The sequence below is a fragment of the Chamaea fasciata genome, unplaced genomic scaffold (assembly GCF_029207755.1).
Source record: "Chamaea fasciata isolate MVZ Bird 193981 ecotype frontalis unplaced genomic scaffold, bChaFas1.0.hap1 SCAF_7, whole genome shotgun sequence".
NCBI classification, from domain to species: Eukaryota; Metazoa; Chordata; class Aves; order Passeriformes; family Sylviidae; genus Chamaea; species Chamaea fasciata.
This window is the reverse complement of record NW_027094092.1, coordinates 30,290,438-30,305,337: the sequence shown is the minus strand read 5'-3', so window position 1 is coordinate 30,305,337 and position 14,900 is coordinate 30,290,438. Positions and strand designations below refer to the sequence as shown.

The 14,900-nt window shown below is 36.7% G+C and overlaps 1 protein-coding gene across 16 annotated transcripts in view; it reads left to right on the top strand.

The window, feature by feature from the left end:
* Positions 1 to 14,900, top strand: part of GPHN (gephyrin) — a 274,965-nt gene that overhangs the window by 149,648 nt on the left and 110,417 nt on the right. For 10 of the 16 annotated variants that reach the window (XM_066188295.1, XM_066188293.1, XM_066188287.1 and 7 more), the window contains one exon: positions 4,799 to 4,837. The exons of the other annotated variants lie outside the window; for them this stretch is intronic. In XM_066188295.1, the coding sequence (XP_066044392.1) occupies positions 4,799 to 4,837 (39 nt within the window). The remainder of the gene's footprint in view (positions 1 to 4,798; positions 4,838 to 14,900) is intronic. 16 annotated transcript variants of the gene reach the window in all.

Here is a 14,900-nt window from a genome sequence, read left to right as displayed (position 1 = left end):
TGTGTTACTCTTTTAAAAGTTTATCAGCAGCTCTGTAAAGTACCATTCCCTTTTTCTTAGTCCTCCAGGCAGTTCTAGCTTATATGATTAGGTCTTTTATCTAGTCTGCTTTAATTTTTCAATAAAATTTATTATTTGATATGCTGTATTTGGTGTTATAAAATTCAGATATAATTATGTGCCATAATACTTTAATTTAAAACTATATATTTAGATTTTTAATCTCACTTGGGGAGTCGTTATTGTAGAAATATTGATATGTTTAGTTGCAGAACACTTTTCACTAAACATCTATTACCAGTTTCTTTGAGAAGCAGCAGTATAGAGATTATTTGCACCACACGGCACAGTCAGTTTATAGAAGTACATGAGTCTTGAGAAATTCCACTCTGATTTGGCTGACTTACAAAGAGGCTAGAGGTCTTCTCTTCTCCTCTCTTCGCTTCTCTCTTCTCTTCTCTTCTCTTCTCTTCTCTTCTCTTCTCTTCCTCTTTCTCTTTCTCTTCTCTTCTCTTCTCTTCTCTTCTCTTCTCTTCTCTTCTCTTCTCTTCTCCTTTCTCTTCTCTTCTCTTCTCTTCTCTTCTCTTCTCTTCTCTTCTCTTCTCTTTCTCTCTCTTCTCTTCTCTTCTCTTCTCTTCTCTTCTTCTTCTCTTCTCTTCTCTTCTCTTTCTCTCTTCTCTTCTCTTCTTCTCTTCTCTTCTCTTCTCTTCTCTTCTCTTCTCTTCTCTTCTCTCTCAGGAAACTTGGTAGTACACCATCATCACTGAAGGGCTCAGTTGTGCTATCAACTGCAATTGCTGCATGGAAACACCTGCAAGCTGCTCAGACACCTATAGTGAGAAATGTGAGGGGGAAGAAAGGCAGTTCTCATTTCAGCTGCATTTACTCAACTATCAGAGGTTACTCAAAAAAATAAGACCATCAAACAAATACAGATAATACTTGTCTGTATATGGGATTGATGTGTCTAAAATGGAAAGCTGCATATTTTTACTGACATTCCCTTTTAAATTTTTCAGCTGTCACAGTGGATATAGAAAAAGGTAAAAAAAAATATGATGGCAAGGAGAGATGATTTCTGTGGGAGTTACACAACTCTGTTTAGTTTATCATGAAGAACGCTGAGAAATAACTTTGATTTTGCCTGTATTTTCTTTGGGAAATAATGTACAACACTAAAGGCTTTTTAAGGCATTTTTCTTTATCTACTAAAGAGAATTGTAAAAATAGCTGGTGATAGAAAGCTTGAGCCAGAAAAATCTAATAAAATCGTCACAATGAAAGGCTTTATGTGTTTGGGTTAGTTTGTTTGTTTAAGAGATTAATTGCACAAGAAAATTTTCTAAAGCTGTATTCTTCATTTTAAATCTGTCAAAATCAAAAGTGTTGGCTAATGGGAGAAATGTCTTATAAAACTCGAGTTGTCTTGTACTTCTTGCAGAAGTCATGGATGATGTTAAATGAATCATCCTGCACTTAGAGCCTTATGTTCCATATGTGTTAGATGAGAAAATAGTTTGAATCAAATGGATCCTGAAATTAATAATTAAACAATTTTATTGCCTGAATTCAAAAGGACTACGTGAATTGCTTTTGTCTCTTTTTTGAAAATGCAAAACCCTGATAATATTGGCTAAAAATGCTGGGGCAAATATCTTTTTAATTACTTAACTAATGTATTAACCTTCTGTGTAAAGTTGTCTGACCATCATATCATAGAGGTAATGCTAATAGAATTCCTATTAAGCCTTTGGTTATTTTTGCTCATTTGAGGATCAGCTTTTTTTTGCTTTTTTAAAGGTGTCCTTAATACTCTGGAATAGCAAATAGAGGCTGTGTTTTTTGACTTTCAGATATGTAGGAAATATTTGCAAGCTCTGCTGAAAAGAATAGTAAAACAGCAGTAAGGAATTTGAATGTTTCATAAAATGAGAAGCAAAGCCACAGTAATGAGCTGGGAAATCTCACCTTTTTGTTCTTAAATTTTGAAATTAAAGGGTTTTTTTTCCCAGGGTAATTTAGGAATGGCAGTTGGAAGAAGGCTGGCATGTCCTGAGAGTGGACAAATGGTTCCTGTGTGAGTGAACCCAGAACTTCTGAAAGTACACCCAGATGAACAGTGTGATTATGGTGTGCTTTCCTAATGGGGTAAAGAGAAGATTTTTCCTCCTCTTGGTTTTAGTGATGCCTTTTAGCCTTGTTTTTGCTGTAGAGCCCGCAGCTCATGTAGACATTTCTCTATTAGTTTAAATATACTGGCTTGTCTCCTATTAGCAGTGTAGCCACAACAGTGGATGTATCTTGCAGTCCTTTCTGTAACTGGGGAAGATAAATAGGTCTGCCATAGGACTTCTCCATAATAAAATTTTCAATTTGGAACTTTTGGAATTTTTTTTTTCCTCTTAGGCATTTCTAAAAATAGTTTCCATTAAGCTCTACTTTGGAGAAGATAATAGGAAACTGAACAAAACTAAACATCAAGTAAAAGTAAAATAATCTTGAAAACATTGTCAGACCTGTAATTTTTGCCCTTAAAGTGTAATTTTTTTCTGGTCATGGTCTATTACCAAGAGTTTAGTAGAAGCTAATACAGGGAAAATTAACAAAAAAATAATATAGACATGTTAGGAAGACTTCTCTGTGAAGGGAGCTTAAAGACATGATAACTAGAGGGCAGAACCCTATTAGAGGGTTTGGATTTAAGATGTATGAAAAATTGAGTGAGTTAGTCCTTTTGACATTAGCACACCAGGATAGCAAAATGACTCATTATTAAAATAGTTGATCATTAAAACCAATGCTTATTAAAGAACAGAGAATTTCTCATTTACTTCTTCCCTGCTGTGTAGGAGCTTTTTCAGCCACTAAGTGGAAAGAAACTAGAAGAGTCTTGGAAATCTGCTGGCTTCAGGAGTTATTCTTAGAATTATAACTAGTCCTGCTTTTGCTAGTTGCTACCACGTGGAGCAGTGAAGCTTTAGCAAAATGTTGACTCAGTATAAGTACCAAAATAGAAAACCAAAATGACTATTGTCAAGCTTAGGTATGAAAGTCTTATCAGTTATGGACAAGAAAATAATTACTTTTCAACCTCTATTTAGACTATATTTAAGTTTCTTGTCCCTCCATGCATATATTCTTTTCCCAGTTACTCTGTCATCAGAATACCTAAATTAACAGTGAGGTGCATAACCTGCTGTTATTTATTGTTGACATTTAAACTGTCAGTGGATTTTAAAAGTCCATATTTTCCTCTACAAATAAGCATTTTCTTACGGTACACTGAGATCAGTTTGTCATAGTTCATTTTCATTAAGCTTGAAAGATCTTCCTTCAGCGAGAAGGTGATAGCAATTTAGTTCTTGATGTGATGCAGCTAATCGTAGTTCCTGCTGGCCCCAAAACCCCAGGATTTTATAGAACTGCTAATGCATGCTCTTAGTACCTTGTACTCTGATTTCTCTGGTTCAGCCAGTGTTTGCGGTTCCTGGCTGTTTTATGCCATTACTAATCATATGATGGAAGTCTCTTGGTCTTCTCTGCCTAAATTATTTGCCATTTTGGTCTAAGTCCAAATGATAGTGTTCAGTATGAGAAAGTTTGGGTATGGAAGAAATTCCTAATCTTTGACCCGAATTTCTAAATTAGAAGTTCTATTAACCTCTGTTATTCTTGTGCTCTGCTAGAAGGAGGAGTGGTTGATACCCATAAATCAGTATAAATAAAGTTCCATCAGCTTAGCCTATCACTTCTATATTCTTCAAAAACTTTGTTGCATATGAGTGATGGCAAGTTCTTACAGATTCTCTCTGTGACCTTTCCAAATCCTAATTCAGCAAGGGCACACACAGCACAGCTAATGACTCCTTTGTATTATCTAAGGTCCTCTACAATTTGAAGAGGGAAGGGTAGGCTTCTTGTTTCATATTACTGCCTTGTCAAAGTGGAGTGTAGGTTTTCAGTGTTGACAATAAAAAGTTAATGTGCAGGTAGATAAATGCACACACAATGTGGACTTCTAAGTAGAAAGAAATAGTGAAGCTTGATTCTTGGTTGATTCTTATAGTTTCTAAGTAAATACTGAATAAAAAGTGTCATGATTTAAATGACAGATGAGTTAAATTACTGGACTTTATTAGTGCTGGGATTTTCTCAGTTCTTACATTACAGAGTTCATTGCATGTTTCTGAAATAAAGCAGCAGCTAAGATTTCTGAAACAGTTTAATTTGTTTAAAAAACCAACCATGTTAAATAGCAAAATGCTTAAGTTAAAGAGAAGAGGATATTCAAGGTAACAAATAGGTGCTGATAAGTTTGATACTTAGAAGAGGGTTACCCCACAAGATTCATAAGACTAATTCTTTCCATTAGAGTGTGGGTGTGTCTAAGCCAAATTCAAACACCAACCTACACTAATAATGAGTAACAGTTAATGATGACTTCCGTTTATCTCACAAATGGCCGGCAGTGGCTAATGGGTACTCCTGTTCAACTTCACAAGCCATTTTGCAGTGGATGTGGGAATGAGCTCACAAGACCAACCCCTTTCCCCTCTTATACTAGAGGTTCTAGAGGTAAGTGTGGTTTTGGGGAACAAGGGCGGGAGGTCATGAGATGAAAGTGATGTGGGATTCTTAAATTTTTCACAAACCTCCATAAAGGCATGTATCTGGGGATGGGCAAAGATTCAGTTGAATTCTTATTTTTTGCCCAGAGAGATTACCCAGTCCTAAATTGACATGCTTTCCTTGAACTGGGAGTCAGAAATCCCTTTTCTCTTCTGTTTTTCTGCTGCAGAAATTCCCAACATTCCCATTATGTGGGCTCCAGAGAGGGGTAAGCAACATCTTCAATCCCACCCAATCATTTCCAAACTAATTCTTTGCTAGTATTTTTTTGCTTTTTAAATCATCATCAGAAACAGTTTTTAGACACATTTTTCCCATTTGTTTGATTTTCTTGTGGATTCTCATATTTTTGTTTTATAGGAAGGTTCCATGGCCTCCCCAAGTGCTAGGGTCAGACTCATTTGCTGTTTCCATTTGTGTGCTATTCTCCTGTGGATTTTCATGGTTCACTCTGATCAAATGATATTACCAGAGGGTGAGCAGCTAGACTCTTGGGACTGCTTCACTCATGGTATCCTGAGCTGTTGATAAAGCACTGCCACTCTGCTGCCCTGTCAGTCATTTGGCAGGCTTGTTTTGCTCTTGCCAACAGTTGCATCAGATTGTTGGTGGGCTTTGGTCTTTTTCTGCCTTGTCTGGGGGCTGCCTGGCATTCACTACTGTCTTATATTCTCTACCTGCTGGCTGTGTGGCGTTGTCCTCCTGAAATCTTGGCCCTTTGCCTGTGTGTCTGGCATTGCCTCTTGACCAGCTAATTGCTTGAGAGTGACTACCTGCTGCCCTGTCCATCTGTTGACCGGCATGTATGGCCTCCTTATTCCTTTCAGTCTGATTGCACATGGGCATTGGCCTCCTGCTGCCCTGTCTCCTGCTCCAAGTGCCTGGCATTGACATCCTGCTGAGTGCATCTGCTGACTTTGTGGAATTGCTCTTCTGCTGCTTGGCACACCTGCTGAATGTTTGGTACTGCTTTAGCTACTTGCTGAATGTTTGGCATTTTCCTCATGCCTTTTCCACCTGATCCTTGACTATAGTGTCCCCTTGCTGCTCTTTGAGTCTGCTTACTCATTGATACTTGCTCTTTTGCCATCCTGTCCACTTGCTTTTATGCCTGGCATTTCTATCATATTGTCCCACCCATCTGCCTAGATTTTATTTCTAAATATGAACTAGTCTGAAAAGATTAAGAAGAATTGTAAGGAATGGGGAAAAACTATTGTCTGGCTCCTTCATGGTCTGATTCAGTTTAACATACCAGCCAAAAACTGATCTCAGTACCAGCATTCAGGGTTTTTTGTGAAACTACTCAAAACCCTTTCCCATCTTATGAAAAAAGAACCCAAACCAAACTGAATTTAGTCTTTGCTTCCATCACTTTATTTGATAGATGTATTACTAAGTTAAACTTTATTAAGGATTGAATTCAATAGTAATTAAGTACTAACATTACCTAAGGTATCTCAGAATCTATGGAGGTAATAGGTAATAACAGGAGGGAAAAACAATCTGTTGCTCAAGCCCAGAAAGATTAAGGTTTGAATGTAGAGCTGTGTTCATTAAACACAGTGGATCAAAGAAGCGAAGTAAGAAATTTTGCAGGTCTCTTTATTTAAAACAGGGTTGCTGCTAATCTAAATAAACCATTGGATCAGTACAGTATTACCAAACTGAAATGTGTCCTAACTTCTGGTTCCTACTCTTTCTGTACTGGGAAAATGGTCAATTGCGAGTTTACAGAAATCTTTTGTCACTCTCTCACAGATTAAGAACAAGGACTTGACTACATCTGTAAGGTCCATAGTAAGAGAATAAATCATTGTCACATCTTAGAATAAGAAGCAGGATTTCCTGCTCTTCTTTTAGTTCAACTAATTTGACCTTTTTTTCCTAGCTCTGCCACAGTTTTTAGCTTATTGTGACTGTTTGTGGGTTTAATTGTGTTTTTGAATCCAGTAACAGCTAGGAACTGGAGAAAATATTCTGTCATAATGAATCCTGTCATCATTTCATAGTAAATTCTTACTATATTAAAGTAAATTGTATGCAATGTTCTTTTAACTTCAGCTTTTAATCTTTTCAGATATATTATAACTGCTTTTGCTATCTTCAAAGGCACCTTAAATATGTGAAATTATGTCTAAGCATAGAGGCAGGGCAGCATCCCTTTGGTCAGTAGCAGCTTTCACCAGTGTAGGACCATCTGTGGAATCAGACAAAGACACTGTGAGAGAGCACTTTGTTTCCATGCCCCCAGTACCAGCTTGCTGCTGTGGAGAATGGCTCCCAGGACAGCTGACAATGTTCAGAGGAAGACCTAGTAGGACCCTTCTCCCAGTTATCACATTAACACCTAGAAACCAGTTAACTTGTATTTTGCTCCAAGGAACTGGAGGATGTGAACGTCCACCTGTATTTTAGTCCTTTACCATCTCCTAGGCTCTCCTATCCTCTCTCTTTTCAGCCTTTCTAGCCCTCCCTTGCTTTTCCAAGAGTATTTTTTTCACAACTTCATGAACTCTTAAAGATGGGAGGCTGTCAGTCTCTCACTTCCCACCAGCTTCATGTTGTTGAAGGGTGTGGTGACAAGAACAGGTCTCAGTGGCAGATCTCTTTCTCCAAGCTTTATCTCCCAGTGTTACTTTGATGCTTCCCTAGGCTGTTGTTTGAGAAGCATAGCAGGGGCTGGAAGGGAGGAGGAACATTCACTCTAGCACTGTAGGGCTGCAGGATGCTGCTAGAACTTACTTCTTATCCCAAGACATATAAATAATTTGTTCGTGTCTTGTTTTAGTTTTGTTTTTTTTTATATAGAGTTTTTTTAAATTAATATCGCCTCAAATATGTGGGGATTTTTTTCAAATAATATTCAAGTTACATAAATTTTAAATACAGAAAAGCAGCAGAAGCTGGAGGAAAATAAACACTAAGCTTATCTTGAATGTATGAAATTTTCTTGGCTGAAAATTATACCTAAAACCGAACTGATGCAGTGCTGTCTTAGGCAGATTCACTGTAACATATCAAGTTAAATCAGTTTTCTGCCTGAAGTGGTCAAGTTATGGTACAAATATTCAAATTAGTTCTAAAAGAATCTGTGGTTAGTTGAAAGAATAAATTTTAGGTTTTGTCTTATAAATGAGTCAACATTTGGTTAAAGAAAAGTTTACACGCAAAGCCCTGGGAGTAACATTTTCTCTATTAAATCCCTGTAACAGTGATATGCATCATTATTTTATCTTTTTTTTTCTTTTTCACGGGGGTTTTAGGGAGGTGTTTTTAGTCTTTTGTCCTTATTATTTTTGGGTGGAAGGGGAGGGGTTTGAAGGTATTCCTTAGCCTATCCTGTGCTGATTGTCTACCATAATTGGCTTCTGAAAGTCAGGAGCAGCACAAGTCTTTCCAGGTCATAGTGTTTCCCTTTCCAGAATAACTAAATTTCCTGTTATCAGCCCAATTTTATTCCTTTTTTAGACTCTCTTCTTTCCTTATCTTGTCTGATAAAACCCTGTTACAGTTGTCATAGTTATTTCCTGAACTGAAATATCTAAATCTTGCAATTTGTCCGGAGAGAGTGTTTGTTGTATATTCTCTTTACTTCAATGCACTTTTTAATTTCCATTGATTTTTTTACAGTTCACTTTCTTTATTCTTCTCTGTTTTCTAAAGGTATCCTTTCTGATGATAGCAGCATTGCAACCAACTAATTTCTTCTGTTGTTTCTGGAAAGAAAACAAATTCCTAACTAATATGGGTGTTTTGCACTCAAAATGAAATCTCGCTCCCTTGGGATTTCCAAAAGGTGTTTCGCTCCCTTGATCCATTTAATCACTGCTTTCAGTTGAAGTTTTCCACTCTTTTAAAAATATTGTTTCTGACAGTAACTCATATTAACTTGGAATTCAGATTTTATTATGTCTGTATGTTGCTTCTCAATTCAGATTGAAAAATTTATTGGGTTAATTTTAGAGAAGAATGCTTTGGATGATACATGTCATGCTAAAGATCATACATGGCTTTTGGTTCATGCTTGTCACCATTGACGAAGGCTTTTGCTATTACAATTCACGTAACAATTTGCTGAATGACTGTTGATACAGAGTGAGGTCCAGTGTCTCTCTATTACCTCTTAACTTAGTTGGCCAATAGCTTTTGCTGGAAAAATGAGGAGATGATGTTGCATTTAGAATATAGAAATTTGACAGCAAATCAATCCCAGCTGTTCCCGAGAGAACAAGAGGGTGTGGGTGCAGTCAGTTTATTCTCTTACTGCAACCAACTTGGCCCTTTAAGTCTGGTCCCATTCAGTAAGAACTTCCATGAGCACAGCTTGATAGTTTAGTTCATGAAAGCAACATGTTTTACATTCTTGTTAGATTGGCTGTAACAAATACGCTAGGTCTACAAAATGTAAGCATACAGTGCTCTGTACAACTCTTCACAGGTAATGTCCAAGGCAGGCAGAGGCACGAATCTTACAGAGGCATCCCAGCTTTGGCAAGGATAAGAAGAGCAAGCCTGTTGACTTATTTGCAGAATGAGATCATATTCTCATCCTCTGCCAAAGAGGATTTCAAATGCAAAATTTATGCTTTGGAGAGAAGTGGAGTTGATATTGTAGTCGAGTATCCTGTTGCTGCTTTCATCAATGGTGGGAGGCAGCCATTTGTATATAGTGGCAGGGTTTTGTGCCACTAGCAGCAGGCCATCATGCCCACATGAATCCCTTCACCACACATCTCACAGCATCTCCCTGAAGGCTTTAGGCCTCATTCCTACAGATGGAAGTGCAAAGTAATGAATTAATAGCAATCTATTGCAGAATTGTTCTTCCCTGTACATTTTGCTGCTGTTCTGCCCAGACAGGTTTTAGATTCAGCCTGGAGAAGAGAAGGTTCCAGGAAGGCCCTATTGCATTCTTTCAGGACTTGATGGGGGTCTATAAAAAAGATGGGACCAAGCTTTTTTGCAGGGCCTGATGTGAAAGGACATGGAGGAATGATTTTAAACTGAAGGAGGGTCTATTTACATATTAGGAAGAAATTCCTTACTGTTAGGAAGGTGAGGCACTAGCACAGGTTGCACAGAGGAGCTACAGATACCCCATCCCTGGAAGTGTTCAAAGTCAGGTTCAATGGTGCTCTGAACAGCTTGATCTAGTTGAAGATATCCTGGCTTATGGCGGGGGGAGGTTGGACTTCAATGGCCTTTGAAAGATCCATCCCAACTCAGACTATTCTATGACTTGCTGGAGCTTCTTTCGCTTCATTTGGGAGTTTAATGAAGGCAGATCTATGTAATTGTTTGGAAATATTTTTTGAGACTGTACCTAAGCTTTTGCTTAATTCAACCTTTACTGCTGTCATGGAATGTCATAGCAACAGTAATCAGCTTCATTGTTTGCTTTCAAGAAATATTTGTACACCTTTATTAGGCTTTTTTATTGCAATCTTTTTGCAGATATACTGAGTAGCAAATAAGCTTTATTTTGTGTAGTGTTGCAATCACATACATCACTCATTCAAGTGAACTAATCATCATCACATTTGAGTAGCAGGTTTTGCAGATTTCAAAGCTGAATGAAACCTACACATTGCACCTTTAATTTTGGCTGAGATTTTGGCCTACAACTCTCTTTTTAAGAGTGAAAAACTATTGGGTTGTTGTCACTTCCTGCTATAAGCTGACCGGTTTTTCCTTTGAAACCAAATAATGCTAAGGTATCCAGTGGTATACAGAATTAATCCATGAATAGCAGGGCTTAACGCTGTCATGTCTTTCAAACTCCTTTACAGTTCATCCATATTTTACTGATTTCTACTGGACAGCATTGGGCATTCCTGGAAAAAGAACAGAGAAGGGCACAAAATTCTTTTAGATGTGTTTGTCTCCTAGGGATTTTATTTCCTGCAGGATTTTAATGAGAAGCTGCTGTTAAATCATCATTCTTTGCAAGCAAGAGAGAGTAGAATTTTCTCTTGACTTTAAGGTTAACAAAGATGGATTTTCCAGTCTAGCTAGACCTGTGGGATTTTCTCAATAGCTTTTACACTGTTTAGACAGTCTAGTATTTTCCCCAGAAATATTTTGTGTCTTTTGTTTATTTTCATTGTTATCTTTTCTTTAAAAAATGATGATTATTTAAGATTTAATTTGTTTCATAAGATACAAAGTGTTGGGCAGCTGACCTTTGGCACATTTGATTTCTGTGTTATTCTGAATTATGGTCTTGCATCACCTATAAAATTTATACAGAAATACTGTCTGATTTTTTACTTTAGTTCGTCCACCTAGATGTATGATGTTTGCAGTTGCTGTACACTTAGTGTGAGCACATATGCTGTGGTAGTGAGATGCTTAGCATTCAGTGCAAGATTCTAGTGTACGTTTTGAGTACACAGAGCAAGAACTAACTTGTTTGCTGTGCCTATCTAAGAATCTCTTTTGCTTTGTCATTCCATAAAAGCTACTGCCTTTTCTCAGTGATCCACTCACACACTGCTAGTGTAAAAATCAGTTTGCTGAAAAAGTTTGGACACGGAAGAAATTTCATTAGAAAGCAAAAAGATTTTTCTGCCAAACATGGTCTGCTGCTTCAATCACAGGAGAAGCGTATGTGAGGAGAGGTGCTTATATGCCTGTGTTCCTATGTCTAGATTAATGAAAAAATGTGTTTGTTATAGGAACCCCAAGGGTTTCAAAACTGAGTTGTGTGGCTGGGAAGTAAATTGGCAGAATTTATCTGTACAATGCAGAGCTGTATTAATGTGAAAGCATTGATCTGTAAGAGCTGAGTAGTGTCAAGAAATGACTCAACTGCTTTTTACATAGTGCATGGAAGATATTTTAACATCTTAACCAGAAACTGGTGTTTTGAAAATATGTATAGTAAACATCTTAAGACCAGTGTAATACAGAGAATATATTCAATACTGGCATATATATATATATATATATATATATATATATATATATATATATATTTAAGTATTACCATAAAATACTGTAAACAATTAAGTAGTAAAATAAAATTCCAGAGGAAAAGGTAAACTTGATGTATTTAATATTCTTCACTCAGTATAGATAAGGAATTCTACTGTCTTCCACTTCAGTGCTTGGGGCTGCAGCAGTCTTAACAAAATACTTTTCATCTTCTGTTTGAGAAACCTTTTCATTCAATTGTTTCCATGAGAATCTTGGAGGTAAAAAATGTGATTTTGTGCCAGAAGTTAAAATAGTCCTATACAGGAAGTCATTTGACAGAATGCACAGTAGGTCACTTTGGCTTTCAAAATCTGTTTGCTTGTCAGTTCTAATGAAAGTGTCATTTCTATGTGCCAAAACTGTTCAGACTCAGAACACATGAATTGCATCACTGGATGTCACAAAAGAATCATTTCTATGAATTTTTAGGTTGTGGAAAAAGTACTTTAAAGTTGCTGTTATTAGAGATGCTTTATCATTTACTTGAGGAGTAAAGGTACTGTGTAAGAGGATATTAAGAGGTAGTATTTTTTTTTGTAGTTCTTGTGTTGCTACAATTTATTCTTGAAAAATTATCACTCATTAGTCCATCCTTTCCAGAAGGTGTATTTTGGGAAGGGTTGTTTTTATTAAATCTTCAACGTTGATGATTTGAGATCTAAAAGTGTTTGGAGGAGCTACTTAACCTGTGGAAGAATTTGACTGAAATTTCAGAAGTGCAAATATTTTGTATGTCATATTCGTTCTTGGCAAAATGTAGCAAATGTTAGGAAACACCAGACAAGATCCTCAAAAGAAAAGAGTTTCACATTTCAATTCCAGTAACCAAAATGCTAGAGCTAAAACACTGCAAAATTATTTATTTATAGAAGTGAAATTGCAAGTAAAAACTTCTGGTTCTTTCACTGCTCCAGGCACTCCACAAGTTCTTAAGAGAAAGCAGTGTGTATTTCTGCCTTGTGGCCCCATTCTTTGTGTGTCCCTTTGAGGGTCTGAAAGAAATAGTGCCTTCTCTTTTCCCATTATATCAATACCACAACAAAGCAAAAGTTGCAGTTTTATTTCTCTTATGTAGTTCTAGACTTCATTGCTTAATATACTTCCTCAAACCACAAATACACCCACTCTCCCAGTATAGAAGAATCTAAGTTTGGCACTAGTTTTGAAATGAAGCTGACTGTAGCCTGACTCCACTTTGGTATAGATATATAGTCTATAGTGCACATAACCAGAAACACTGTCTAGGATATATTTTTATGAGACAGTGCTCTCTAGGTATTATTCCGTTAGTTAAAGCTCATTACATTGTCACTTCTTGGCAATTCTTATTGGCATAGTGTAGATACCCATGTTTATTTCTCTCATTTGTGATGCAGGAGTCTGTTTTTCAGAGAACAATTTTTTTCATTTCTTGTGTTTTGTTCCTTTTCTTCAAATTTTAGAGAATTATTTAAAGGTTGGGCTGGATTTCCTATTTTATATTAACACAAAGCAGTTTGAAATAACTGAGGGAAAATTTGAAATAATAGTAATTATTTATGGGTAACATTTTAACAGTGTTTTTGTAATAACAGAATGGTTTTATTGTCTTTACCAGGAAGTCTTCGGCTATACTACTTTTGCTGAACAGAAAGGGATTTGCTCTTGCACGAAGGGGAGCTGTATTGGGAAGCACAGCAGTTTGCACATAGAAAGAGGGTTGAAAGAGGAAGCAGACACCTGACTCTTCTTGGTACAAAGTGCAGGGGCTTGTTTCCAGCTGTTGTTCTACCAAGCTCCTCCTGACCTCCCTACCATAGCAAATACTCTGCCTTTTGACACTGGCTTCACACACCCCTTTAGACAGCTGTAATGTACTGCATCTGGTGGGTTGTGTGAAATTTGAACAGCCTAAATGCATTCCTTACGGTGCAGAAAAGCATTTAGCGTCTTACTTGTTCAGCAACTACTAAAAATGATTGTTCTAGTGCATTTATAACAATGTATGGGGGTAAGCAGTATCATAAAATTAAGATCAGTTTTTATGGTGTAAATATCTTGTACACATTTAAGATCTTAAAACTTTGTTTAACGATCAGGAATAAAATTACATATATTAGAAATTATATTTAGAAAATGTACATGGTTGATGCCCAGATACATCAATTTCATTAACACTTCAATTACACAAATGGGACAAGCAAATCATTGATCTATGAAGTTTATATAAATCATATGCAACCAGATTTAGCTAAAAATGTACATCTAGATCTGCAGAAGTGGAAGAGTAATTTTAAAATTCTGCAATGTTGTTTTTTCTAGTTTATTAATTTAATTTTTCAGCTTCTCTATAGTGTATAAAAGGTGAAGCCTCTTCCCCCAAATGTTTTGCAAGATGTAAGTAAAAAAGAAACTGAGTGTTATTAATAACATTATATAATGTTATTAAGGAAAGCTACAATGAACACTAAGATTCTTATTAACTAATATACACTTTATTTGATGATGATAATAATGATAATTTTTTTGTTTAAAAAAGTAATTATCATTGAGGTCCAACTATTGGGAAATAAATGTATTCATCGCTTGATCATAAGTCATTGAGTGTTGTCAGAGTTGCCTCTATTTGCTACTTGCTTTTTTTTGGTCATCTACACCGTGGAAGTGTTCTGATAGTTTTGTTCGCTGATACCAGTCTATAAAGAAGGCAGACACTGAATTAGCTTCTGTCACTTCAGTCTTATGCCATAGGCTTTAGGCTGCAATAAATGGTATGATGGGTCCAGTGGAAGGAGTGAGAGAATTCGGAGGAGGCGATTTGCAGGCAGAGAGAATCATGGAAATGGGAGAAATAGAGAAAACAGAGTCCGTATTTAATCTAACAGTAGTTATTGCTGTGACATTTTTGTTCCTTGCACTGATATATTTTGTATGGTCATTCTGTGATGTTTAGGTTCTGGGTAGCAGCAGCATCACTGCAGATGTACTGAGAGTGCAAGCAGCATTCTAGTGCTGCAGAATTATTGTCAGTGAAAATGCGTTATTGGTGTGTGCTGCAGATACACCAGTTCGTAGAGTTCAGTTTTAGTTGGCTACATTAATCAGAATTCCATTCAGCTTTGGCTGTTTGTGGATATGAGTTGGGAGAAGAAAAGGGAAAAGAAAATGGAATCTTTTAGCAGAGAAGTGTGTATCAAGCTTACTGCTGGTAAAAGGGAAAGGCACTAGGGTAAGGCACTCTAATAGAATTAGACGTGTTTTGTTTTCTTTTTTGTAAAAAAAATCTACAAAGTCTGAGAGTGCTCTTAGTA